Source organism: Bos taurus, chromosome 27 (assembly GCF_002263795.3).
Source record: "Bos taurus isolate L1 Dominette 01449 registration number 42190680 breed Hereford chromosome 27, ARS-UCD2.0, whole genome shotgun sequence".
In the NCBI taxonomy this organism is placed as follows: Eukaryota; Metazoa; Chordata; class Mammalia; order Artiodactyla; family Bovidae; genus Bos; species Bos taurus.
Window position 1 is genome coordinate 27,067,332 of NC_037354.1, and position 27,954 is coordinate 27,095,285.

General features: G+C 37.2%; 1 protein-coding gene across 2 annotated transcripts in view; it reads right to left on the bottom strand.

The window, feature by feature from the left end:
* Positions 1-12,707: 12,707 nt before the first annotated feature.
* Positions 12,708-27,954, bottom strand: part of PURG (purine rich element binding protein G) — a 40,686-nt gene continuing 25,439 nt past the window's right edge. Inside the window, exon 3 of one of the 2 annotated variants that reach the window (XM_024986352.2) lies at positions 12,708-13,605. In XM_024986352.2, the coding sequence (XP_024842120.1) occupies positions 13,510-13,605 (96 nt within the window). In that variant the 3' untranslated portion in view covers positions 12,708-13,509. Of the gene's footprint in view, positions 27,884-27,954 lie in introns of both variants that reach the window. The other variant, XM_059882355.1, reaches the window with a different exon arrangement.

The window sequence follows — 27,954 nt, forward strand, 5'->3', positions numbered from 1 at the left end:
TACTGCTTAGATAAACGCCAGCTTTGAGAAGAGATCAGAGCAGGAAATGCTGTACGGCAGGTACGGCAGCACTGCTTGCGTGGTCCTCGGGTGAATCCGAGGCTTTGGAACTGTCAATGTTGGAGAAAGATGCAGGGGGAAAGAGAACTCAGGACGCCATTGGCTGCCTCAGAACTGAAGTGATGGAACGGGGTGGCCATGGTAAAGAGACAACTAACCAGGGGACCCACCTCACCCTGAAGGAGGTGGATGGAGTTGGCCTACGGCATGAACATCACACCGTCTAGAAGAAGGCAGCTTCACAGAATGCAGAAAGGCTTCGAAAGGCACAGGTGAAGTGCCCGCTTGAGGCAATCCTCTGCAGGCACAGCGTACAGTAGGGTCTGCCAGGTGGCGCTAGTGTTAAAGAATCTGCCTGACAATGCAGGAGACGTAAGAGACGCAGGTTCGATTCCTGGATGGGGAAGATTCCCTGGAGGAGGGCATGGCAACTCACTCCAATATTCTTGCTTGGAGAATCCAATGGACAGAGGGCTATAGTTCATAGGGTCTGACACGACTGAAGTGACTTAGCAGCCTGGATGAGAATCAGGAGTCCTAGCCACCAGGCCAGCAAGGGCTAGAGGCTAGAAGCTATTTCCCCCTGGATCTTTGCCCCCAGTGAAAAATACACTTCTCACGGAGGCAAAAGCCGCAAATGCAGGTACGAAGTTTATTATTAGAGACACAGCACAACAAGTGGGAGAGCACACAGAGAAACAGTTTGTTTAGCTAGGACAGAAGCAAGGCAGAGATGGACACCTGGAGAGAAAGAGTGTGAGTGCCCCCCCCCTAGTGAAGAGGAGCGCAGTAAAGAGGCAGTTAATCACTTATATAGGTCAGTTCTTCAGGTGTGTGTTTACCTTTAGCCAATTAACTGGTTTCTTTTCCCACATCTGACCTACCCCTAGGACCCTCCCCAACATGCCATGCCTGCACAACTTTTTCCCAAGATCAATTCCAGCCCAGAGACCTATGGGATCACATTTTGACCCCCCAAAATGAGGGTATGTGTGAAATGTCTTATTGCCCCAAGGATGGGACTATATGACCTTCTGAACATTTAGTCAAACAAGGTTTAGCCCCATTCTCCTCCTGCCATGACTGCAATCTTAAGGTGTCCACAGGAGACAAAGCCTACTTATCCTCTTTCAGTTGTTACTTCCATTTCAGAGAGCAAACAGGAGGCTGGCCGTAAATATCTAACCTGGAGTTCACCTACCTCCTATTTCAGGAAATGCAAACAGCAGGGCAGTTGTGAATGCTTAGCCTGGGGCCCATCTAAGTCCCTCAGAATCAAAGGCCTCCATATAGCAACTGGGCACTCAATAGGACGGACAACTCCACGAATCTTCCTGGGAAGAGGTGGAAGCAGGAAAACTGCAGGGGAGGAAGACTTTCCCTTTCTTCCCCCCTAAGGGACCAAAAAGCTGTTTGGTCATATCTGATTCTTTTCTAATCACAGCCTTGGTAATATAACCAATGTTTCCATCTGTGTCCTGTTACAATGAGATCAGATTCTTTTCAACTATGTAAACAATTATAGTGCCATAAAAATAAAAATGCTCACTAAGAGTTTTTGGATTCTGAAGAAATTGGATCGGGAGAAAAAGATAAATATTTTTCATCTCTGTTCACAAAGGTGTATTTCCCCAAATCTCAGATTAATTAAGAGAAAAATATCCTTAAGTCTAGGAAAACAAAATATAAAATAATCAAAAAATTTCAAATAAAACCATAACAATTATAATCATCCTCATTCATGCAGCCCCATGTAATTAATTCTTCTTCATCTTGATCCTCTTTTAGCAGCTTTACAAAGCCATTTGTTTCTCCATTAGAGTTCTATAAATTCTCACTGAATTCACCAGTAGAAAAATTATTAGTAATCTGTATTCTAGAGTACTTGTCCTTTTCATGAGGTTCTCTGAAGATGAAACACTTCTACAAAAATATCAGAGTAAAACAATAACTTGTGTAAATAAAAAGACTTTAACACGACCTTGGGTAAAAATCTGGTGAGAGCTCTCTCTCATTTTGATGTTGTTGATGTTGTTGATAAGGAAGTTTGGCTATTTCCGTGACATACATCTTAGGATAATAGCTAGAATTACAAGTGATGACATTATATTAGGACATATCAGATTTCTAGGAACTTCATAAAATTTCTGGAACAGTTATACACCTCTACAAGTAAAACATAAAGAAGGCTTAGTATTAACTCCTTATTTGATAATGTTTCTCTTGTAACTTAACATATAAAATAAAGCTGATTAGTTTAACCACTCCATGTAGTTTAACATATCAAATAAAGTAAATTGGTTTAACCCCTCCCCCTCTCTCATTTTTGTTGTTGTTGTTGTTGTAGTTTAATAAGGCAAGAGAGCAAATTTTGTTTTTGAGATGTTCCAGAGTCTCCTGAAAATAAATTCCAGTAGTTTGAGGTCAGAAAAACTTCATTTAGAATTTAATTGGGGGGAGGGGGAGTGTGGGAAGTTTGCTAAGATTTTTTTTTTTATAAAAAGGTTTTAAAACACTTAAATAGATGGGTTCATTGATTACGTGAAACAATACTGTGTTACCCATTTAAACCAAAGTGACAGAGACAAAAACAGAAAGTTACATGGTTGTCAAAAAAACCTTAGCTCTTTTAATGGAGAAGACTTGGTTTTAGATAATCAAAGACCTGATAAAGACAATGTGAAGCACAGTCAATTTTTTCAGTAAGACATAAAATCTTTGCTTTCCAAGCAGATTACTTAAAAGGTAAAGAAAACCTTTCTAATTTTTTTTAAATATAAATTTATTTATTTTAATTGGAGGTTAATTACTTTACAATATTGTATTGGTTTTGCCATAAATCACCTTTCTAATCTTATCAAGAGCTGACCAGTGGTCCAAGAAAACATTGAGTTTTTAGTAGATGAAAGAAAATTAAGTTTTAACTTTACATAAGCATAAGTACACTATTTAAAATCTATTGTAATAAATTTATTACATTTTTAGACAGTTTGAGTTACACGAAATAAAACCCCCTTTCTTTCTCTCCTGCCAAGTTTTTCTATCAACTTAGTTTGTCCTTTACTTTCCTCTTTCTCATTCAGAAATAACCAGTTTGACTTTTGGGCAAATTAATTTCTTTTATCTTTACAAAAATGCACCTCCATACCTCATACCTTTCTTACGCCCAAACACATCCTAGTTCCTTTGCATACAGAGTTGCTTCCCTTATTATTTCTAGTATGTGCGTCAGTCGCTCAGCTATGTCTCTTTGCAGCCCATGACTATTATTAATACATCTTATCCCTTAAAACCTTAATTTCTATTGAAAACTAAGAAATAAGCAACTGTGAACTGTGCTACACAAACATTCTTTACACTGACACATTTGTGAATGCATTTCATAATTTCTAGATGCATATACTTTCTCATAGTATAATTTTTCAATGTGGAGCAAGACATGTTTACTAATGAGTCCAAGTCTCTTTTGTTTGGGCTTCTCAGCTCAGTTGGTAAAGAATTTGCCTGCAATGCAGGAGACCCGGGTTCAATTCCTGGGTTGGGAAAATCCCCTGGAGAAGGAAATGGAATCCACGGCAGTATTCTTGCCTGGAGAAGCCCATGGACAGAGGAGCCTGGTGGGCTACAGTCCACAGGGTTGCAAGAGTTGGACATGACTTAGCGATTAAACTACCACCATGAACTTTTGTTTCTCTGTAATAGGCAACCAAAAGCAAAAATCATGTTCAACATAATTAATGTACCTGTGTTTTATCTTACCTGGAAGTGATCTAGATAGTCAATGAATTTCTAGCATTTAACTTAGCAAAACTACTTGTAGAGATTTGGGAAACTTATTTCAGTAGACATACCATAAAACACTTATTGTTGAAAAGTTCACTTAAAATTTTTAATCCCACTACATTTATTTAATTTACTTGTTCCCACCAATTTTCCCATTAATCAAACTTGTTCCCATCAATCAAAACAGTTTTTGATCAAACTTGTTCCCATCAATTAAAACAATTTCCACCAATCAAAACTTGTTCCCACCCCTAACTTCATGAGACATCAAAGCAGCTAGTCATCACCTTGTTATTTTTTTGCTGATAAATTTGACAACAGAGTTAATATGAACTTACTTAACTTTCAGTAAACCTAGGCAGAATAAAAGTATTATATTTAATGATGATAACTGTAAAAATATGCCCATTTTTATAAACCAAACAAGCTAACTTTTATTTAACAAAATTATTCTAGATCGTGTGAACTTGAAAACATTTGGGTTAGTTTTTATATTTCTGAGGATATACTTAATTTATATAGCACTTGATTGTCTTTAAGCCAATTAAACAGAACTGTTCAGAAATTAATTTTGGCAATACCCTTCAGAGGTAGAAAAATATCCCATATATAAAACATATATCCATAGATACAAAAACATATAGACAGATGCAGAGACCCTATACTTTCATTCCCAAATTTTAGCTATGAATCAGGTCCAACAATATAAAACTCACTAGTTTATAAATAACAGTTGGAATATGTTAAGATTACCCACTCAGATGACTAAAGCTTTTACTATTTGTGGACAAGACTTTTAAGATTCGGATTTTCCCATGACAAATCCTGTAGTAGCTACGGACTAGAGTTTGGGAAAGGAGATTTTATAGCAGTGTGCATACTTCAAAACCTTTTTTCCCCCTTCTGTCTCAGGTGTTTGTGTGCAATGTTTTAATTATCTCCTGGGGTGTTTATATTTCACAGACATGGTAAGATAGATGTCTTCGATGCATAGAGAAAGAATGTAAGTTTTCTTTTCTTTTCTTTTTTTCTGAGAGTTTTGGAGTCATCAAAAGTTGAGAGTAAATACTATTTAAAAATTTCCTTCTTTTCCTTATGTGCAGGACAATTGTACTTCCAATGTCCTATTTTTTTTTTTTTTGTAATATGTGCAGATGTCTGAAGGCAAAAAAGAAAGGGTCTGAGTGGACTTTGTGCTATTCTCAGAGTTGGACTTTTGTTTCTCTAAAGATTCAGTTGGCAATTCAAGGATTTTTTATTTTAACTTCTGTTTTTCTCTTGCGTTCCTGCAAGCTATCTTCCTCGGTTGGGTAGCTGCCTCCATGACCATGATAACAGTTTGACTTGCCCACTCAGCCACACTATTTTGAATTTGTCTTTTTATACTTTGGAGAAAATCTCCTACTAAAGCAGAAATGAAAGATTTCTATGTTCTGGAGCCTCATGGTTTAGTGCAGTATACCTTTGAATAGTCTGTACAAAGCATTCAACAAAGACTTCTGGACGTTCTTTCTGAGCACATAATTCAACCTTAGACCAGCTCACCTTAGCGGCGAAAGCCTCTTTTATGGCTTCTGTTAGACCCTGAACCTCTAGCTGATCCATTTCCTGATAATTTGTAGGAAGGCCTGGGAGAAACTTTGGTCATCGGTCTCCTCCGTGAAAGGGCTTTTGAATGACCACTAATCTTTCTAATTCCTCTAAATTTGGTCGGATCTTCTGAAACTGGAGGTAAAGGGGCTTTATAATTTAAAAGGTCTGTCACTGTCCAACCAGGGTATATAAATTCTTGATGGTGGGGGGTCAAAGATACATCTGTAAAGGATATTGCATGGGAAGGACTGATGCTTGCCGAACCAGATTTAGAGCCTAGGAGAGCAGGAGTTGTACAAGACAGCAAAAGCAAGCCTTACTGACCTTCCCAGGTGCTTTTACTAAATTCACTTTCTGACTTTAAGCATTTACACTTGGCACCTGAATACCCTGGGTGTAAAGAGCAGGCTGAAGGGCTAGGAAATTAACAGACAGCTGGGTGTTTAAGGGATTTTCTGGGGAAGATGGGGGAGTTCTGAGAATTTGCTAATAGATGATGCTGGAATTTATTTTGGATGTCAACTTTGATTTTTGTTCTAAATCTAATTTCTGTTCTTTCAGCTTGTGAAGGGATTCCCTCAAGTTAGCCTTTATAGTCTTTTCTGAACTCTCTTTAATTTGGTCTTTCCATAAGTAAGATAATTGTTTAGGATGAGCACTCTCAAAAATTTTTTTTCTTTCAAATATAGCCAATTCAAAGGATTCATCAGCCTGTCATTGATGAGCAGGATCTTACAGTAATCTCCATAGTGACTCAAACCAATAAGCCTTTTTATGGCTCAACCATGAACACAAGAGTCATCCCAAAGGAGAGTGCAAAACATGCAGTCCTTGCAAGATCCAGAAAATTCATTTCCAGAATTTAGCCCAAGAAATCTAAAACCTCCCTTGAGAATGTGAGAGAATGTGAGACATCCGACCACAAAGCTGCTACTCTGTGACACTGGACAGGAACTACTGGAATGGGGCTTTTCCAGAAATTACAAGACAATGAAGGTTGAAATGACCAAGGTCCCGTCAACTACAAATTGGCACTTGCCATCTACCTCTACAAGGATTAAATCATGAACCCACTGCAGCAGCTGGTCTTCAACATCCCCCTGAAAGGAGTTGATGGTGAAGATCAGGAATAAGGCACTCTGTGCTCTGGAAAAAACCGCCAGAACCAGTCTTCAGATAGATATTTTCAGGAGATGATTTTATGAGCCCAGTTCTTGCATCTCCTCATATCTAGAGAAGCACTAAAATCCTTTGTGGTGACATGTGGTCCTTATGATTAGCAGTGACATCCACGAGACTAGCAGAAACTTGTGCAAAAAAAAAATAATGTGCTTGATTGCACTTATATACTCCCTCTTCACCAATATCACATGTATAGTGACCTCCCACCACCTCTTTGGAGCAGTTTCTAAGAGCTATATTCCTCATTTACCCCCAAATAAAACTTAACTCACAACTCTGACATTGTGCTTTTTTTTTTTTTTAAAGCTTTGGGTCTGGGACCCCTTCTGACAAATTCCCCTTTGAGCTGGCACAACGAGAACGCTGCTTGCAAACTTGCGTCTCAGAATCCCAGGGTGTTTGGCCACCAAAGCCAAGCCAGCGCTGCACCTTCCAGCTGATGGAGACCAGAAAGTATATCCTCACTGGCCACAAAGCCAAGCTCTCAGGACAAAGAACAAAATGAAAGGAAAATCTCCTCTGGGTTTTACAGAGGTGATCCACAGCCAAGTTTGTCTAAGTAGATGCTGGCCGGATGACAACTGTGAACTCACCCGCCCGTGAGGCCGCTTTGAGTGACAGACTTAGAGGACCTACACCCGGTTCCACTCTGTGCTTTTCTTCCTTACGACAAACGACACAAAAGAGAGAAAAGAAAACAGTGACCGTCTCTGGGGAGGAAAGGGATCCATAGAAAACAGGTGTACTCATCACAAATCTCTACCAGAGTTGCTGTACCCAAGTAACCAGTTCACACGAATATTTTCTCCTACTCATCTCAATTTAAGAAAACGAAAAGGACTCTCACATGCTCACTTCCAACACATCCTTAGGCACAGATTCAGGAGACTGACGTGGTAAGAATTCTTACCTTCTGCTGGCATTTTTCAGAGGTCCCAGGATCTCTCAGTAGGCCCTGAGAAAATACAACCAGTCTGTGGAGGGTCCCATGTTGGGCACCAAAACTTGCTGTTGTTCAGTCGCGTCCACCTGTTTGTGACCCCATGGACTGCAGCACGCCAGGCTTCCCTGTCCTTCAGTATCTCCCGGAGTTTGCTCATGCTCGTCCATTGAGTGGGTGATGCCATCCAACCATTTCGTCCTGTCTTCCCCTTCTCCTCCTGCCCTCAGTCTTTCTCAGGATCAGGGTCTTTAGGGGAAGGAAAATTTTCCCTTCTTCCCTTCCAGGTTCTTTGGTCTGATAATTAAATTGACACAGGACAGATTAGCAGGGGAAAAAAATGAACTGAATTTCATACATTTCTGAGCCCATAAAAATAGAAGACTCCAAAAAGTGACCAAAGCAGCAAGTTTTATACCTTTTAAACAAAAGTTTTTGTGTTTTTTTTTTTTGATTTTTATGATAAATCGACTGAACAAAGGGGTTTGTACTTGGGGTAGAACACCACTGAAGAAGTGACAAGATAGACAGCCTTTTGTGCCTTGAATTCCCTACTCTGATGATAAAGATGCCTGCTGCCGTGTTGGTGCAGAGAGTAACTTCACATGAGGTGGATTTCTTACTTTCAGGGGACAAAGGAGGATCAGAATGTCCTTTGTGTGCTGGCTGTTTTTTAAGTAATTTTAATTCAAAATAATTCATATGCCAAAATGGTACATTTCGGGGTGATATACTCTGCTCTCTTTCATCATTACTGCCAGGGACCCACTGGGGAGTTTGCCTCCCTGTCCTCATAGCTCTGGACTCTGCAGAGTTGGAGGCTGTCCTCTCCAAATGAGGCAAGTTCTTGCCAAGAAACACAGCTAGGAGCCATTGAATTACAATGTAACTACAAGTTACAGCTGCTGTAGCCTGCACCCTGGATTCCTTTTGCTAAGGAACCAGCAGGTTGGAAGAGTTGCCATCTGAGGAAGGATAATTCACTGATCAGTAGGAGATGGTGCTGCTTTAAACAAGGGGGCAAGGAAGGAGGAATTGTGTAAGGAACCTACATGATTCACTCCAGCCACCTCTGGGTACTCCCTTGCCCCGCTGTATCTGCTCTCAAAGGTCTGTAGCAACCACAATCTGAGAACCTGCTGCTGGGTTTGATCTCAGGGCCACAACTGGAACGCATCCTGTTCCTCCTTCATCATCCATTCTAAATTACCGCTCACCCCTGCTCTCACCTTGGCAGGAATCAGTGGCTTACCTGATGGTATGATTCAAACCTTCACTCCCAAGTGGTCTGATCTCTTGGTAATCATACCTTTCTGGGGTGACGGCTCTGATGAGCTGATGTGATTATTTCCCTTTTCTTGGCAGGTTTGTATCACGGAGTCCATCATCAGATGATGCTATTCATTAATATTACTCATTTCCTTTCTATCCGATTTTATACTTGTCAAGAAACATTGTTACCAAATTTTAGAAGTAGATTTTCCTGCCCTGCACCGTGGTGGTGTAAGCCTGGAGTCCCAGCTACTCCGGAGGCTAAGGCGGGAGGATCACTTGAGCCTAGGAGTTATCGGCTGCAGTGAGCAACGCCGAGCGGGTGTCCGCACTAAGTTGGGCATCAATATGGTGACCTCCAGGGAGTGGGGGTCCTCCAGGTTGCCTAGGCAGGGTGAACCTGCCCAGGTCAGAAAGGGAGCAGGTAAAAACTCCGGTGATGATCAGTAGTAGGATCACACCTGTGAATAGCCCTGCTCTCCAGCCTGGGCAACATAGCAAGACCCCCGTCTCAAAAAAGAAAAAAAAAAAAAAAAAAGAATAAAGTAGATTATCCTATTTAGAATTGCCAACTAGTTGATACAGGTATTCTAATCTATCTAGCATTTATTTCCTTCCTTTAAATAATCATTTTTAAAATTATAAAAATAATATTTGATCATCACAAAATAATTTTAAAAGTATAAAAGCAAAATTTGAAGTCTACTTCTTGTGCAGTTTCCTTTCAATCCTACTCCATCGAAGCAACACTATTTTCTGTTGGAAATTGTTTTCTCCATTGGATATTGATGCTCAAGGTATGATTTTAATGATCTTGTTTGAAAGGAATCTCTTGTGTATTTACCCAGAATGAACTAACAAGACTGAACTTTTAAACACACAAAACTGAGGGCCAACTCTTTCATGCAGAGTCGTTTTTAATTTTCACAAGCCAATCTTTCATTCAGTCTTTTATGATGGCAAACACTATGCTTTGCAAACAGTGTAAACTTCAGTTACCACTTAGAATATGAGAGATTGTTTAGGGAGAGTATGTGTAGTGCTGTGCTTACTGCATTTTAATTTTTATTTACTCTTATGAACTGTGACTTTTTTTCTAATTACTTGGATTAAAAAAAATTTTTTTTAACTTTCTATTTTGTGTTGAGGTTTAGCCAATTAACAGTGTTATGATAGTTTCAGATGAACAGAGATAGGACTCAGTCATACATATACGTGTATCCATTCTCCCGACTCATTTGTTTTTGTGTTAACTTTCCCCTTATTTTCTAGAAGTCTTCCCCAAGAATAAAGTAGGGGGTAAGAAAAGTAACTGTAGTTTCAGTGTGAACTCAGTGTGCACTTACTTCAGTAGTTTTAAAAAGAATGTGTGAAGACCAGTTTGAAATAATTTAGGTTATAGATTGACTTTAAAAAAAAGAAGGTCAGAGAATTCACTGGAAGTCCAGTTGTTAGGACTCTACACTTCCAGTGCAGGTACGCATGGGTTTGTTTGATCCCTCATCAGGGAACTAGGATCCCCCCCCCCCCCCCCACAAAACACTAAAAAGCTAAGAAGAAGGTCAATATTATTAACATTGGATATTTTCAAACTCAAAGAAATTCTTAATGAGAAAAACCAGTTCCCTAAGATGAGTGAGGTTAGGCTGTTAGTGTACACAAAATTTAGCTTTAAAGATGTTCCTCAGTGGAAAACATTTGGATCTTTATTTAAGTTTTCATTCAAGAATTTACAAATGGCACTTGAGCTTAAGATCTCAAAGGGAAATTATTGTTTAGGGAACAAAAAATGCAACTTAACAAAATAAGGTTGATAAAACCATAGAGGCAAATATAATTTTGTACCTTTTAAAAACCTTCAATGATGTTTTCACTCAATGAGGGAGGGACTACTTTATTTTCATAAGCAACTAAACTTACAAAGTATAGTCATTGTATTACTTTTTAGTTATAAAAGGCAGGTGAGATTTTAAAAGTTATTTCATACTAAAAAAGTTGATAAAAAATTTATGAGAATAATTTTTTAGGTAGGACAAACTATGGTCAACTTTAATTTTAAATATGGTTGACCATGGGAATAAAAATTAGAGATCTTTCCACGTAGATTAAAAAGTAGATTGTTTTTTCCAAAATCAACTTATTTATTCTCTCATCCTTTCATAAAAATAGAATTTTCTTTCAATTCACAGGCAAAATATTATCACAGAAATAAAAATACTCTAAAACTTTCATAGATCTTTCTCTTTTTGATGAAAGAAAACCTGGAACTATTTTGTAGTACATTTATTAGTTGCCAGTTTTCAGGAGATGAAGTCCTGTAAAGGTAGTTATAAAAATATACAGTAGAAATGTCTCTAGGGAGAGCCTGTGATTTAGTACATACTGCATTTGTTCAAAATAGTCATGGAGATGGGCCTTCCCTGGTGTCTCAGTAGTAAAGAATCCTCCTGCCAATGCAAGAGGCATGGGTTCAGTCTCTGGGTCAGGAAGATCCTCTGAAGGAGGGCATGGCAACCCACTCCAGTATCCTTGCCTGGAGAATCCCATGGACAGAGGAGCCTAACAGGGTACATCCATGGGGTCGCACAGAGTTGGACACAACTTATCAACTAACCAACAACCACCAAATCATGGACACACAAACCCAGTGTTCACATGGGCTCTGTTCTCTAAACTTCATTTACTGACATTAGAAGTTAGACAGGATTTAATAACTATGTGAAGCAAAATAACTGTAGCTTATACTTTTTATGTAATAAAGAGCCATAGTAGTATGGGAATGTCATTTCAGTCATGGACCCATTGGATTAGGTTAATAGGTTTGATCATCTTCTATTTGAGATCAATGATTGTTACTTTAGGAGCTTTATAGATTTAGCTGGATCTTTTCATTTATTTATTTAAAATTAATGTATTTATTTTAATTGGAGGCTAATTACAATATTGTAGTAGTTTTTGCCATACATTGACATGAATCAGCCACGGGTGTACATGTGTTCCCCATCCTGAACCCCACCTCCCACCTCCCTCCCCAGTGGTACATACACACAATGGAATATTACTCAGCATTGAAAAGAATGCATTTGAATCAGTTCTAATGAGGCGGATGAAACTGGAGCCTATTACACAGAGTGAAGTAAGTCAGAAAGAAAAACACCAATACAGTATATTAACACATATATATAGATCTTTTCTTTTTAAATTTAAGGTTATCCTTGAGTTAGGAAAAACACCAAGCTCAGCATACGAATTCACACTTTGTCATAAACTGAATTTATCTCTAGGTGAAAAAGCCCTCTGCCATCATGAAGAAAGGGAAGCAACTTCATTTGTCCTAATGCTGTGATTCTTAGTGCAAATACTAAAGTTAAAAATCCAGTGAACCCCCTGCATGGAGTTATTTATTATGTCATTCTGGCATGTGATATTGGCTTTGTTCTGGAAAGTTCCAATTTGTTTTTTTTTTTTTTTTTGGTCCTATTTCATACTCATGGGGAGGAACTTTAAATATCATTTAGGAATGGTCTTTACAATGTCTTTGCATTGTACTAAAGATTTTGAAGGCCTACTTGCTTCCATGTAAATGTTATCTCATGGACCAGGTGATAAAATTTTATTAATAAAATATTAAGATAGATACTCAGAACAGTTGTGTTCTCAACTTACTTTTTCCAGATTTGATCAATCTAAGTTTTATAGCTCTGATCTAAACTTGATTTTAGAAGCCAGCCCAACTGGATTTAAATTCTTGAAGATACCATAGATTTGGGGGCACAAATAACATAGTACACACTTCTAGTAAGATCTACTTTGGGTTGATATGAGGGCTCAGGAGAACTAACCTGCTTTCTGAAAAATAACCGAGAATCCAAACTAATCACACATATAAACCAGTTTATTAGATTGTCAGTGATACTTTGAGACAAATTCAAGTTATTTTTATTGTTCTTTATATAAACAGAGGAAGGGAGGAAAGTTTTAAACTTCAAGCTTTGTTCAGCATGTGTGCAGTTAGCATCCACAGAAGCACCATCGGATATGGAAGAATTAGCACCACAGAATTTTCGGACCTAACTGTTGACATGCATCACTGAAAAATTTGGAACATGAAAACTGAAGGAGTACGTGGTATGGTCTATTAGAAACAATACAAGGCAATTTATGACTCATTTTCATACGGTACAATACAATCACCAATCAATGAGAACCTTTTAAGTACAATAAAGGACAAGAAACACTTTGTACCCTGTTAACACTAAAGCAGTTACAGATTTAAAAACATGTTTTCTTGGAAGAGGTGGTGGGTTGAAATGATCCCTCCTCCTCAATTTTTAAATTCAGAGTTATATAGTTACATGATCTCTTAAGAAAGTATTTTCAAATCTATATCTCTCTACCAATGCCGACAATTTTTTTTTTGAAAACAGAAAGGTTTGATGAACTAAAACAAAACAAACAAACAAACAAACAAAATAGAGTCTAGAAGTACTCCAGTGTGGTGGAAGATATTCCACATCAGATCGGTTTGAAAAGGATGCCAGTGGTGCTGACACTTGTCTTTCCTTCCGTGGAGGAATGTCAAGTACAGAAGCCTCGCATTCACGATGAACTTCGGTTCATTTCTTTCACCGAATGCCTTTATTCTGGAGTGTAACATGAGAGATTTATTCTTTATTCCTCTACTGTTTTTGTAGTGTCATGGGCTGTTCCTTTGGCTGGATTTGACAACAGTGAAAAGGGTTGATATTCTCTCTGGATTTAGGGTAATTTGTGAGCTAAAGAAAAAATATTAATTTAAATTTAGCACAGATGAACTTTTAAAGGGATTTTCACTATTTTCACAGTACAAACCCATAATGAATATCATTGAAAACCTTTCTGTTAGAAAACATGTAACAAACCCTCAATTTTAAGTCTAGGCCAATTTTGGCGTATTTGAAGATACTGTATAAGAAATGTGCAATAAGAATAGATACAGGTATATTCAGATCTCAATGCGTTGGTGCCAAGGAAAAAATATTTTTACTCACCAAGAGAAGAATATACCTTGAAGCATCTATGCAGACACATGAATCAATCATATATCTGCCCAACTTCTAATTCTGGAATAGTGATAACAGGGTCATTTAGGAAAAAAGTACTCAATTACAGTACGGCAGCAATTGTATGTTGTATATATTTAACAGCAAAAACATCTTTGAAAATAGAATCAGTACTATACGGTAAGTTTACAATTCACCATTTCTATACTTGTAATACATGCATTTGTTTTCCCAGTTTTTAAAAATCTCACTAGGACCAACATCTTTCTGAACAACAATCTAACATGAAACAAAAACCTTCTAAGGAAAATATTTAGCATCACAGAGACTTGAGAAAAGTCTGTTACTCAGCATCACAAAATACTCGATAGATCTACATTTAAGATTGTTCATGCCATGACATTAACACACCTTTGGGTTAATATATCTTATTTAGAAAAAACAAAACAAAACGAAGAAACGAACCAAAGAATTGACATGGAATTTATCTTTAGTCTCTTCTTGGTAAGAGTAGACTTCTAATAAACTTGACTCCTTTCTGTACCATGTAATGATGATTGCATCTATGAAGCAGCATTTACATGTAGCAAAACGTTTAAGACTAGTGACAGGAAAATGGCCACTACAGAGAAAGAATTAAAAATAAGTAGAATTATGGAAAAATGTTTTTTTCTTAAGTGAACTGCCCTCAAACTAAACAAACAAAAAACACAAAGTCTGTTTGCTTTGAAATATTCTTGTGTTGAAAAACATATTTGGATACAAGTTAGTCTATCCTTACAAATATCAGAGAAATGTAAGGTATACCTTGAGAAAAAAATTTAGCTTTTGGAAAAAAAAAATCCTTTTTTTTTTCTGTTGAATCAAATCTATTGTTTAAATCAAGTATTAATTTTCTGAAGAGGAAGCAAGTATACACGGCAGCACATCCACATTACCGATTTAAAGCTGGTAATTCACCAGGCATGGTTGATTTGAGCGTAGAAGCAACACTGATTTCTTAATGTGTTAGGGTTACATTAAAAAAAAAAACAAAACTCAACTAAAAATTGAGTAATGACAGGCTGGCTTAATATTTTGATTGCCCTTATCTTTGATCAACATTTCAAAACAAGGTAGTTCCGATTAAAAATAGGATTAAAAACTAAAAGCTGTCTAAAAATTGTTCAATGAAAAAGCCTTCAAATTTTACAACATTTTAACCTCAAATGATTGTAGACTAACTCAGACTAACATTTTGCCATTATCACAGACACTTTTGTTACACTTGAGTTTTTTCCTGTAGTGTTCATTGGTTGTATTATGTAATGCAATTTTGTTACATTAAAATAGTTTGAATTATTATATTTTATTATAAGAAGCTTTAGAAAAACACATAAGTAGGATAAATTTATAAAAGGATAAAGAATATTTTATGGGATTTTTAGACAAGTTCTATACAGACATATAGCTAGTTCAAGGTAATAAAGTGCCTTCATTTCCAGGTAATTACTTTTTCATTAAAATATTTTAAGGCTTTACAAGAAACTTAATGTTATCAGAAGTTTGATAGCATATGGGGTTATGCTATTAATTAGCATTCTTTCATAGTTTTCATTTCATTTAATCTTTTGATCCATATTAGGTAATTTTTAATAATTAGCAGCTTAAAATGATAAAATTTGAATTGCAAATTCTGAATTCATTTTGCAAGGAAAAAGAAAGATGTATAATTTCTAAATGCTGTGATTTGAACATAAGATTCACATGTTTCTTGTGACTGATCCGTTTATGTCATAATATATAAAGGCCAACGCCCCCCAAAATTCAACAGAATACTTCATTTCATGGCAAACAGGGCCATGACTTCATTCATTCATATATTCTGTTGTCTGTACATTTAAAATGATTGTGCAGCCTTAAATGAAAAAGGCCACAGAAAATCTAAGATAATATCTTCAAATACAGGCACAATTAATATTTTTTATTGCAATAGCTTATGCATAATCTATATTGATGCCAATACCTAATGTTAAAGCATTTATATTTGTTTTCATTTTGCTTCTAATACCCACAGATGTATCAGGATGAAATACTGGTAAGCTAATTGAAGTACATACAATAGCCATAATCATACAGAATTCTATTTCTTCTCGTCATTTTTCTTTGGAGGATATGGGGGTATTTTAAACACAGCTCTGTCCTTAGTTCTCTTGGCAGCTCTAGAGTTTAAGATAAATTATGTCTATATGGACATCAACTACTTGATTTTGCTCTAATGAATTAAAATGTTTAAATATTCTTTTCAGGCGTTTAGTTATTTTTATCAGAAAATTGTTAAAGTCAGGCACCAGATTAAAGAGCCATGATATCTAAAATGCTTTCTTAATTACCACTGTATTAATTTCAAATGTTCCATAAAGATTTTTGAGATTAGATGTTAAAAGGAAAGGTAAAATGCATTGCAAAGAATGGTTTAAGTTAACGTTCCATACAATTAGAAAAATAGGAACACCAGTAGGACCAAAGTGCTAGTTTTAAAATTGAGTTTGGTTTCTAATTTAAAGCCTAGTAAGAGTCATTCCTGGGAATTAAAAAAGAAATTACAATGGCATAAACATTTATAATTGCACATTCCTTTACCAAAGTGCCACAAGTTACCAAAACATTTAAAAAATGTACATGATGCTACTTTTCAAAATCTAAGTATATATAAATTTACCTTTATTTTTAATAGTATAGTACAAACAGCACAAATATAAGCAGGAAGATGAATTATAACTTTCTAAAAACAGTATAGTGTATTTAAAAAAAATAACTATTATGAACTTTTGTCATTATGAAGATTCAAACCCAAAGTATAGCCAAAGCATTTCCATAAAATCTGAAAACATCATGAGAGTTTATGTAGGCAAATTTTAGTCACACCCTGTCATGCAATGCAGAGACATTAAGTGCTTTTTTTTTTAACACTTTTTTTAAATTTGACTACATATTATACTTACTTTCTTCAAATGTTGAAGGGACAATATATGCAATAACTGAGCTTTGGAGACAGTACTAAACATAAGGTTTCTAGCCTTAAGTGTTCATTCCTCTTAAGCACAGCAAAAAAGGTTTGATGCATGGGTTATTAATTTTCATGCTTCTATCTCTTTATTCTAAATAGAAATGTAGAGAGGTCATATAAGAAGGACAAAAGGTCATTAGAGGCCAAAGCACAAACATATGGAACAAACATGGTGGAACCTCTCCATATGATTAAATTTGGTGAATTGGGGGAAGACAATAAAATAAATGATTTCTTTACCATGTAATAATTATATTAATATATATTTTAAAATAAATGCCCCCACATAATATTAGAGTTTTAATAGTTTTGTAGTTTGAACGTGATGACATTAAACTAAGGAGGTATCTGTTTATAAATTGTGACCAAAAAAAATTGTATTGTTCAAAGGAGAGAACATGGGATTGTGATTGTCAATGACAGCCCCTTGTTTTTTGTTAGGCTGCAGGTTAAACACTGTGGTGGAGCGTCTCATTTAATTAGGGTGAAAATGCTGGGAAAAACATACAATAACTTATGTTACAATGAGGATTAGTTCACAGTCATGGAATATTAAATGACTAGCAAAAAAGGACCCCTTCCTTTTTCTATGGTTTGAGAATCTCCCTTGGATGTAAAAATGACCACATAAAAGCATATGAAAGAAGTGCCCAATTCAATAAGTTCTTTATCTTCTGAGGATATAGAATGGGATACAAATTGAGATTTGTATCCTCTGAGAAATTCTCTGAGAAAAGCAACAAACTTTAAAATCAAGTAAAATCAGAAAGGATCAATCATGATAAATCACTGATAACGACTCTTTCCAACCCAACATACAATAGGTAAGTCAGAGAAACAACAAATTTCCTTCCTATATAATTTAAAGGACCTTCTTGTAGTTTTTGAGTATGAAGATATAATCTCTTATTGGTAAGTAATAGTCTTGATAGTGGTGGCATTTAAAAATTACTAGAGAAATACTTCAAATAATGGAAATGCATAATATTTCTAATAGAAATTGTAGATGTGTGGAAATTCCACACTATGTATCATAATCCAACTATATATTACCTCATGTAATACCCAGTATAAGATTCCACAATATTTTTTGCTGACACACACACAGATTTTTTTCCTTGATTTTGCAAAAACAGTTGTATTTACCTAATTTAGCTTTTCCCTGGAAGCAGTGCTATTGTGATGACGTAAGTACTGAAAATACCTATGAGAACCATTCCTACCATATAATTTAATCTTGCTTTCTATTTCTACTGTATTTCCTACTTAGTATTTCAATATCATTCAGCTGTTGTATAGCACTTTTCATTTCCAAATGCCTTACAATGATTAGAACAGTCACTTCTCACTGCATTCCTATGAGGAAAGGAAAGTTCATAAACTGCTTGAGCAGTGGTGGAACTACGCAGACCTTAGGTATCTTCTCCAAGCCAAAAGCAGTTGTCCAATTCTATGTATCTATACCATACGATCCCTGGGGTCAAAGGCAAGAGCTTCTCTGCTTTACAGACCTAGAAGCCTGTTTGGGTCATGCTCTATGCAAAATAAATATTTGTTGACTTAATGAAGGAGAAATGAGATTGGAAAAAAACAGAAGAAAGAACCTCAACCCCACGCCCAACTGAAACGGTGCGCTTGCCCACTCGTGCTTCTCTGCTACCAGAGGGTGGTAGTGTTATGCGTCTTAAGTGATAGGGTGGTATTACTCACTCACGATGGCAAACCCATGTTGTATATGCTCACCAGAATATCAATGACACAACCGTTATTACAACCACTCCTAAAACTTTGAATGAATCACCTTGCCTTTTGCCAAACATTTAAATGAGAGGTTGTACTTTCATGCACAGTAGACTATTCTTTTCCCAAGCTAATTCAGGCACAAAACAATCAAGGAAGTAATCCTTCCAGGCGCAATCATTATCTTGAAAATGGAGAATAACCGAAGGGAGTGGAAAGACAGCTACACAGACAGTGCGAAAGGAACCGGGGAATTCCGGTATTTCAGTGTTTCGGAAATAAGTGCAGGAAAGTTAATATCCTTGAGGAGATAGAGATTTTAGTGAGCTAGGTGAATGGTGAGGTTCAACTAGATGATGTCAGTCTTTTCCAGCTCTAAAATTCTTTGTTGTGCTGTGCTTCCTTCTCAGATATGATGGGAATGTGTACGGTTACCAAAATAAATTTTATTTTTAAGAGAAAAGAATAAACTTTGTAACGTTTAATATCCTGGATCTTGTGAACAACTGAGTATTAAGTTTTTTCTTTTTCTTTTCTAGGCCTTGTTGACTGGAAAAAAAAAAAAAGCACAATGTGAGAGTTGTGAGTATAGTTTTATTTGGGGCAAAATGAGGACCACAGCCAGGGAGACAGCACCTCAGAGAGCTCTGAGAAACTGCCCCAGAGAGGTAGGGTGGAAGGCCAGTATACTGGTGATTTTGCAGAAGGGGAATATATGCATTAAGCACATGTTTTTTCCAAAGGTTTCTGCTAGTCTCATGACGGTCACTGCCAGTCCCAAGGAGCCGACATCACCGTGAAAGACTTTAGTGCTTTTCTGTATATGAGGAGATACAAGAACTGGGCTCACACACCATTCTCCTGAAACTATCTTACTATCTGTAGACCTGTTCTGGCAGTTTCTCCCAGAGCACAGAATGCCTCATTCCTGGTCTCCACCCGGAACTCCTTTTAGAGGATGTTGAAGGTGAGTAGTTGAAGTGGCTCATGATTTAATCCTTGTAGAGGTAGATGGCAAGTGCCAATTTGTAGGTGACAGCCTTCTTTTGCAACGTGCCATGTCAAGCCTTTTAAATCCTAAATAAATCTACTTAAATTATGTCAACCTACTGTGGATATTATAATACTTTATATTATCAGCCAAATTGGCAGCTAAGAGCTTGCTCCTACATCCATAACTTTACATGAATGTCTCTGAATAGGTCTTACCCACTAAGTGCGACTCATGACCTCATGTTCAATTTCAAGGAGAGAAAGGCGAAATTGTTTTTTGTAAAAATTAAGACTTTTGGTTTTAAATCACAAATGATAATCATACTGAGTATGAATCTCTAAGCTGCTGTACATGTTAATAAAAACAGCACTATACAATAGCTAGATTAATTAATTTGACAGAGAAGCAAAAACATTACTTATCCAAAATTAGGAAGCAAAAATCTAATTTTTATTAGCCAGAACATAAATACATGGGTGGAAGAAAGATGATTTACTATGAACTTTAATTTCTGCTAAGCTAGGACTTCCAAAACTCTTTAAACTGCATGTACTCACTGGGAAATCAGGCATACCATTTTTTATTTCACAACCTAAGACCACTTTACACTTTGAACGTTAAAAGCATGTCCTCGCGCATACCAAAACGGGAGCCAGGGCTATATCCTCACTTCTCCACGTGGCAACAAACATATTGACAGTTAATTAAAATTAATTACTACAACCAAAAAAATGGTGAACTGCTTAGAGAATTCATGCATACTGGTCAAAAGTGGTTAACCATCTTCATAGTATAGAACATATATCCTTGAAGCTGAGTATGATAGCATTTCAAATCCTCCTTATGGGTTAAATTACAGTAGTAAGACTCTTTTGGTAATTTAAATGTAACTGCTTTTTTATGAGAAATAAGACTTGGGCCAAATTCTACATTAAAGTAGGTCATGTTAAAGGGGAGTTTCATTTCAGTATTTCTGGAATAATCAGAATGAAATATGAATGTGGCAAAATAATTTAGGAACCGTAAGGAGAAAAATAGCTATCAGAGACAAGAAGGAAAGTATGTGTATTTAGCGGCAGGCAGAAAGGCAAAGGAAATGAGAAAATAAGTAGATGAGAGGGATTCAGAGACTGGGAATAGATGAAATGTTATTAATACTCTCTCAGTGATCTGGCAAAATATTTCCTGCGAGTGTCTTTTTCCATAGAACTGATGCAACACTGTAGTACCATATGGTTTCTCTTCCCCTTGCTGAATAGTTGTATAAACTATTGTTGAAAATGACCTCCTAGTTTCCCATAAAGTTAAGAGAGCGCCCGTTGGGGGTGCTCTTCGTATGACTGTGTTCTGCAACCTCTTTGTGGTTCTGCTGCTCCCCATTTTAGAATCTTAAGGGTGGACGTGGCATGGATAGGAAAGGACTAAGCCAAAGACCAGCTCAAGCCTCTCCTTTCTTTAGTTACATCTGAATTCAGACTCCTCTTTGGCAAGAATAGGAGTCTCTTAAAAAAGACAACAGCAGATCTGTTGGTATACAATTGACTGTGCCACACCAGAATCACAGTATTATCTTTGCTTAAATATATTGCTGCTCCCCAGAATCTCAATGACTCTTTGCTTAAAATGGTAAAATTTAGGAATTTCCTAAATGTTTCCCTGGCGGTCCAGCAGTTAAGACTCCACGCTTCCAATGCAGGGGACACAGGTTTGATCCTTGGTGGGGGAACTAAGATCCCACATGCTAAGCGACCAAAAAACAAAAAAATCTCTATGCCAGAGGTGATAGTTATACAACTCTCTAAATACACCAAAGATAACGGAATTGTGCAAGTAAAGCAAGTGAATTGTATGGTATGTAAATTATAATTCAAAAAATTAAAAAACAAATAAAATGGCAAAATGTTGGTAAATTTAATTAGAACTTTCAGAAGAACAAAAAATGCAATCTGGATGTTGCTTTCATTGTATCCATTCTCCTTTCATTACATAAAATATGGACCCATGTGAGTTTCCAGTAATAAAACTGAGTTCATAAGGTTTACAGTATATAATTTTAAAAGTGTATACAAGCAACTGAGGCATCACCATACTGATAAACAATGAAAGCATTCCTTCCTGCATGTTTTGATAATACAGATATATAGAGATATCATAAGAAGTGTCTCCTAGCCTGGAATTATTTTTCACATTACTTTCTGAGCTCAAAACAGAGCTATAAAGTAAAAAAAAAAAAAAAAAGCAGTAACGGTTCACTGGCTATTGAATTGTTGAACTGCACAAGCCCATTACTTCTGCTTTTAATAGAACAATAGCATAATTTAGGGTCTCTCAAAAGAGTACGAATATAACTAAGATATAGGAGAGTTGCCTGAATGTTAGGAGCACTATCATTTAATATTAGCAGATATTTTGTCCCCTCCATCCTTACTACAGGGTTGCTGCCATGATTCAGTTAAGATACTCAGAAAAGATCTGCTTATTTTTCGCCTGTTTAAAAAAAGAATCATTAGCAATAAAAAGGAAATATAAATTCAACAACAGGGATGGTCAAGAAACTACTAGACTGAGTGAAGGAAGTCAAACAAAAAATACTTATCAACTTATATGAAATTCCAGGATAGATGAAAGTGACTTATGGGGTGAGAAATCAGACTGGTGACTGCTTCTGGAAGTCAGGATGGGGGGACGGTGTGCGTGGTGACTGGGAAGGGATACATGGGAACTGGCGTGAGGAAAACGTTCTATGTATTGATACTTGCCCAAACTGACTGACTGGTATAAGAACTGTATGTAAATTAAACTTGAATATAAAACGTTCAACAGCATTACGACTAAGCAAAATATACCCACTGAAGAACCATCGTGAAGGTTGGTGTCACTTCTCTTTTTTCATGTCAAAACTCCTACCCTCACCGTTCCCCACAGAGAGCAACATATCCCAGAATGGGGTCTATGATGTACTCTGCAGACGACATGGATTTTGTATCAGCACACTAAACCCAAACAGGCTCTTTGTAACTGGAGAAAAATTAAGACACATTCTTTTATTGACCACAGTAAATGTGTCTTTATATCTAAGAAAAGATATAAAACATCTGTTTCAAATACACCATAGAATTGGGACTTCCCTGGCAGTCCAGTGGTTAAGATTCCATGCTTCCCATGCAGAGGGCAGGGGTTTGATTCCTGGTCAGGGAACTAAGATCCAGGATGCCCCGCCTGGTATGGCCAAGCAAACAAAAAAACTCCTAGAATGTGAAAGGTTTTCCAAGTCAGATTTATTCATGTGAAAATACTAATTTATACACACAGAAAAAAAATAAATTAAAATTTTGGCTCAAATGCTTAAAAGTAATCATGGCAGTATGGCCTTCAATCCTGTTTTGGTTCCCCAAGGAAGTGTGAATGCAGGTGCAGCAGTAGTGACCACTAATAGTAGTGACCACTAATATCTACAGCAGGTCGATGATCTTAAAACATTTAGGTGGGAAGGAAACAAAATTTTATCTTATGCTGTGGTGGCAGTGAAGTTGCTAAGTTGCGTCAGACTCTGCGACCCCGTGGACTATAGCCTGCCAGGCTCCTTTGTCCACGGGGTTTCCCAGGCAAGAATACTGGAGTGGACTGCCATTCCCTCCTCCATTTCCTTGTGCTACTTGGTGTGTAATCGAGCGTAGACAGTATGCCACATTTTAAAACTATTTCAATGCCACTGGTTGGGGCCTAATTTTTAATGATTAGCTCACCACTTCAAATCTAAGGGGCCAAGCTCATTGACTTTAAAGAGGTGACAATCAGAGGTAAAATATTCAAGGAATTCCCAATTTCCTATAGAAATAATCTTATTACACTACTGGACAATTCTAAAAATAAAGTGAAGAAGTTCTACTGGTTCTGAGAAGAAAATAGTAATACCCGGACATATCCTGAAGAGAATTTATGTGCAAGTGATACCAAGTATTCATGGGCAAAATTAAGACCATAATGAAAACCAGATACTTATTTCTCCAAATTATTTCTTATTTTAATTCCATTTCTAACCTACCAAAGGCTTATGCTGTCCTAAACCGATGTGTTATACAAAGTCATCTAAAATATCTAATTTAAGTGCTATTCATCATTTCCACCAGAGTAGAGGGAAGAAACGGAAAAAGTAAGCCATTTCCCTAGCACAATGCCTGCCTGTAGGAGGAACTCAATAAGGATGCATGGAACCAATGAATGAATGCTTTCATTTCCTGGAACTGTCATTTCTTACCTCACAAAATGACTTCTTACTATACATTAAAAATTCAGTGTGATTGAAAAGGAAAAACATAGGCACATACTTAGTTAAAAAAAAAAAGTAATGCCCTGGGGGTTTCCCTGGTGGTCCAGTGGTTAGGACACCGGGCTTCTACTGCAGGGAGCATGGGTTCAATCCTGGCTAGGGAAGTAAGATCCCACATGCCACACAGTGCGGCCAAATAAGTTTAAAAAAGTAAATAGAATGAAAGTAGTGCTCTGAAACCACATCATTATCGCTGCTATTGCTATTGTTGACCCCAAAACTTGTATCAACATACACTGATGTAATTGGAAAACCACAACAATAAATTGCTACATGATAACCTAGATGTGGGAGAAGGCAATGGCACCCCACTCCAGTACTCTTGCCTGGAAAATTCCATGGATGGAGGAGCCTGGTGGGCTGCAGTCCATGGGGTCGCCAAGAGTCAGACATGACAGAGCGACTTCACTTTCACTTTTCACTTTCATGCATTGGAGAAGGAAATGGCAACCCACTCCAGTGTTCTTGCCTGGAGAATCCCAGGGACAGGGGAGCCTGGTGGGCTGCCGTCTATGGGGTCGCACAGAGTCGGACACGACTGAAGCGACTTAGCAGCAGCAGCAACCTAGATGTTTAGCTATAAAAAATTTCCTTTTAAAAACTCAGTTGACACTAAAGGACACCATTTGCTTTTCTAGAGGCAATGATAAAAACTTGTATAATTAATGGCATGGGTAGTTGTATGATGCTTCAGATAAATATCTTCTGAGATAGTGAGAGGTTTAAAGGTTCATAAGCACCAAAGAAAAACAGAATGCCAGGTGCTAGAAGATAGAAGAAATATAGTCCAAGATGATATAAAATGAGGAAAAGCTCAGTATTAGAATGATGGTCTATAAGAGCCTCTTTTATGACGGTAACTGGGACCTCAATTATAATGGTTACTTTCTGGTTAAATAAGGGTTAGAGTGTGTGTCAACTATCAAACAGCTATTTTTCAGAAGAAAAAAATGACTCACAAACATGATCTTGTTTGTAATAGCTTTCAACTTTAAAATAAATGGGTGAGAGAAGTCTTGTAGCTAAGAGAAAATAAACACATATTTTAAATGAATCACATATTCCACCCCCAACAGATTTTGAAGCAAACTAATAGAGAAGTAGGTATTAGGTAGTGGGAAGACCATTTAATCAAGTTTAGCTCAAGTTCTGAAATGATTAGTTAAGTGATTTTGGACAAGACACATAACATCTTTAATGTTTTTCCTATCTGGTATAAGAGACTCGGGTTCGATCCCTGGGTCGGGAAGATCCCCTGGAGTAGGAAACGTCCACCCACTCCAGTATTCTTGCCTGAAGAATCCATGGACAGAGGAGTCTGATGGACTACAGTCCATGGGGTTGCAAAGTGGGACAAAATTGAAGCGACTTGGCACAGCACAGCACATAAAATGAAGGTGTTACTGCAAAGATTCCTATGTTGGTTGGGGGTGGGGTGGGGGGAAGTTGAGGCAGATGAAGACAAGAAAATCCTAGGTTGTCAAGTCACTAAGGATACTTACAAGAATACTAGGAAACAGGTGATTACAATCCTTTTAGCTGTGGGGCAACTGGCCCCAAATTATGCAGACTGCCAAATGATCTTCTTTTAAAAAAAGTCAAGCAAAGCATTTCTGTTTTCCTCCAGCAATAAAACCATGCTTTGATACTTCCTTGTCTGCAGACAGATTATTCACTTTCTTAATGGTGTCTTTTGATGGGCAGAAAATTTTAATTTTGGTGAAGTCTAGTTTTTTTTTCTTTCATAAAAGTTAGTGCTTTTTGTTTCCTGCCCAAGAAATTTCTGCCTACACAGTTGTTGGCTTTTATATTTTACTGAAAACAGCTTCAACAGATTTTAACTAACCCAACTCCCTTGTTGCAGCTGTACCTGACAGAGTTACTCTGGTAAAAGCAAACTTCCACTTCCTTCCAATTTTGCATACTTTTGTTCTACTTTCTGGAGAACTATCCACTTTAAGCGTTGGAAAGAACTAATAATGAGGTTATTAAGTTTATTAAATGCTTATTATGTGACAGAAACTTTGCTAACAGCTTTATGTATCTTGAAAGTGAAAGTGAAGACACCCCGTTGTGTCCGACTCTTTGTGACCTCATGGACTGTAGCCTACCCGGCTTCTCCATCCATGGAATTTTCCAGGCAAGAATACTGGAGTGGGTTGCCATTTCCTTCTCCAGGGTATCTTCCTGACCCAGGGATTGAACCTGGGTCACCAGCATTGCAGGCAGATAGATGCTTTACCATCTGAACCACCAGGGAAGCTTAGTTTAGCCACCTAAGCTTATGTATCTTAGGACGCTGAATTTTCTTTAAGAGCATTTTGGCTGACTATAGGTTCTGTGAGGCAAGGAACCTTATCTGTTTTGTTATTGATACATCCTTTGGCCCAGCACATAGTCATTATAAATGGAAAGCTGATTGAATAAATTCTCACAATGATTCTGAAAAGGTATAAAATTTGTCCCAAATTACACAATATGTGACAAAATTTGATCTTGAACCCAGGACTGGCTGACATGAAAGTCTGTTCTATACTCTTTACCATTCTCTACTAGACTACTGACACTGCCTGATACCTCTGTGGGGAACCAGTACCTAGAAATACAGCTGAAATTATTGCCATAGGTTAAGGGGGTGGACAAAATGCACTGAAATTATTTTATTCCTCTGAAAGCAAAAAGCAAACATGGATTTTCTACTAAGCTCCTTCATGATAATCCTAGGTGTACTGACCTTTATATTTATAGCTATGTGATTATTTATGCAGATTGAGCCACATGAAAGTTTTATGGTCACAGAAATATATGCAGAGATAAATTCAATCTCCAGGTGAGAATTTAGAATTCAGCCTGCTAATTTCTCAGTGAGGCTAGAAGTGAAAGTGAAAGTCGCTCAGTCATGTCCAGTTCTTTGCAACCCCATGGACTATACAGTCCATGGAATTCTTCAGGCCAGAATACTGGAGTGGGTAACCTTTCCCTTCTCCAGGGAATCTTCCCAACCCAGGAATCAAACCCAGGTTTCCCGCATTGCAGGCGGATTCTTTACCAGCTGGACCACAAGGGAAGCCCAAGAGTACTGGAGTGGGTAGCCTAGCCCTTCTCCAGGGGATCTTTCCAACTCAGGAATCGAACCGGGGTCTCCTGCTTTGCAGGCAGAATCTTTACCAACTGAACTATGAGGGAAGCCCCTGTGACACTACAAAACCATGGTTAACTGGGAATGCTAGGAACAATTCATTTATTCAATGGAACTTCCTAGTCAGCAGTTTTAACCACAATGCTCTTGAGCCTGTTGAAATTCAAATATTCCTAGTATGTATGATTATTTTGATTTTCTGCTTCAATAAATACAACAGTGAACATGATAAAATTTTGTGTGTGGGTGAAGATTACTGCACTGTTAACTATTATAATGATATAATGGAAGAAGATGTGGGTTCTTGAGTTAATTTGCTAAAAACTTGGAACATCTGTTTCAAACGGGTTTCCAAAAAAGCCTGCTTCCAACTTATTATGTGGTCATTTATCTCTTGTTCAGGAGTGTGTAGGGGAAAAAAAAAATCACCAGTTGACTTTTAATTATTAATTGAATTTACTGTGCAAATCAAGTAGTTTTCTCTCTTAAATTCTCCAAATAACATGTTTGAAGACTACAATGCAACGCAATGCCATGACAGGACTCGTGTCTACAGGAGGGGATTTGTATTCTAGTCAATAGGATCCAGTTCTGGGAGGTTCACTAAGGTAGGAAGCTCAGAAAAGAGGGTCAAATTCTCAGTAACTAGCGACTGAATCTAGACAGGTGGTTTCTGTATAGACATGCGCACCAATATAATGATTTGACATGCCTTCCGCCAGGGCCAAAATACATCAAAGATTCAGTGTAGAACTGCTCCTAAAGATGTAACAAAAACAGGAAAGTAACTAGAATGCATTAAAAAATATTTTATTTAGTTATAAAAAGTA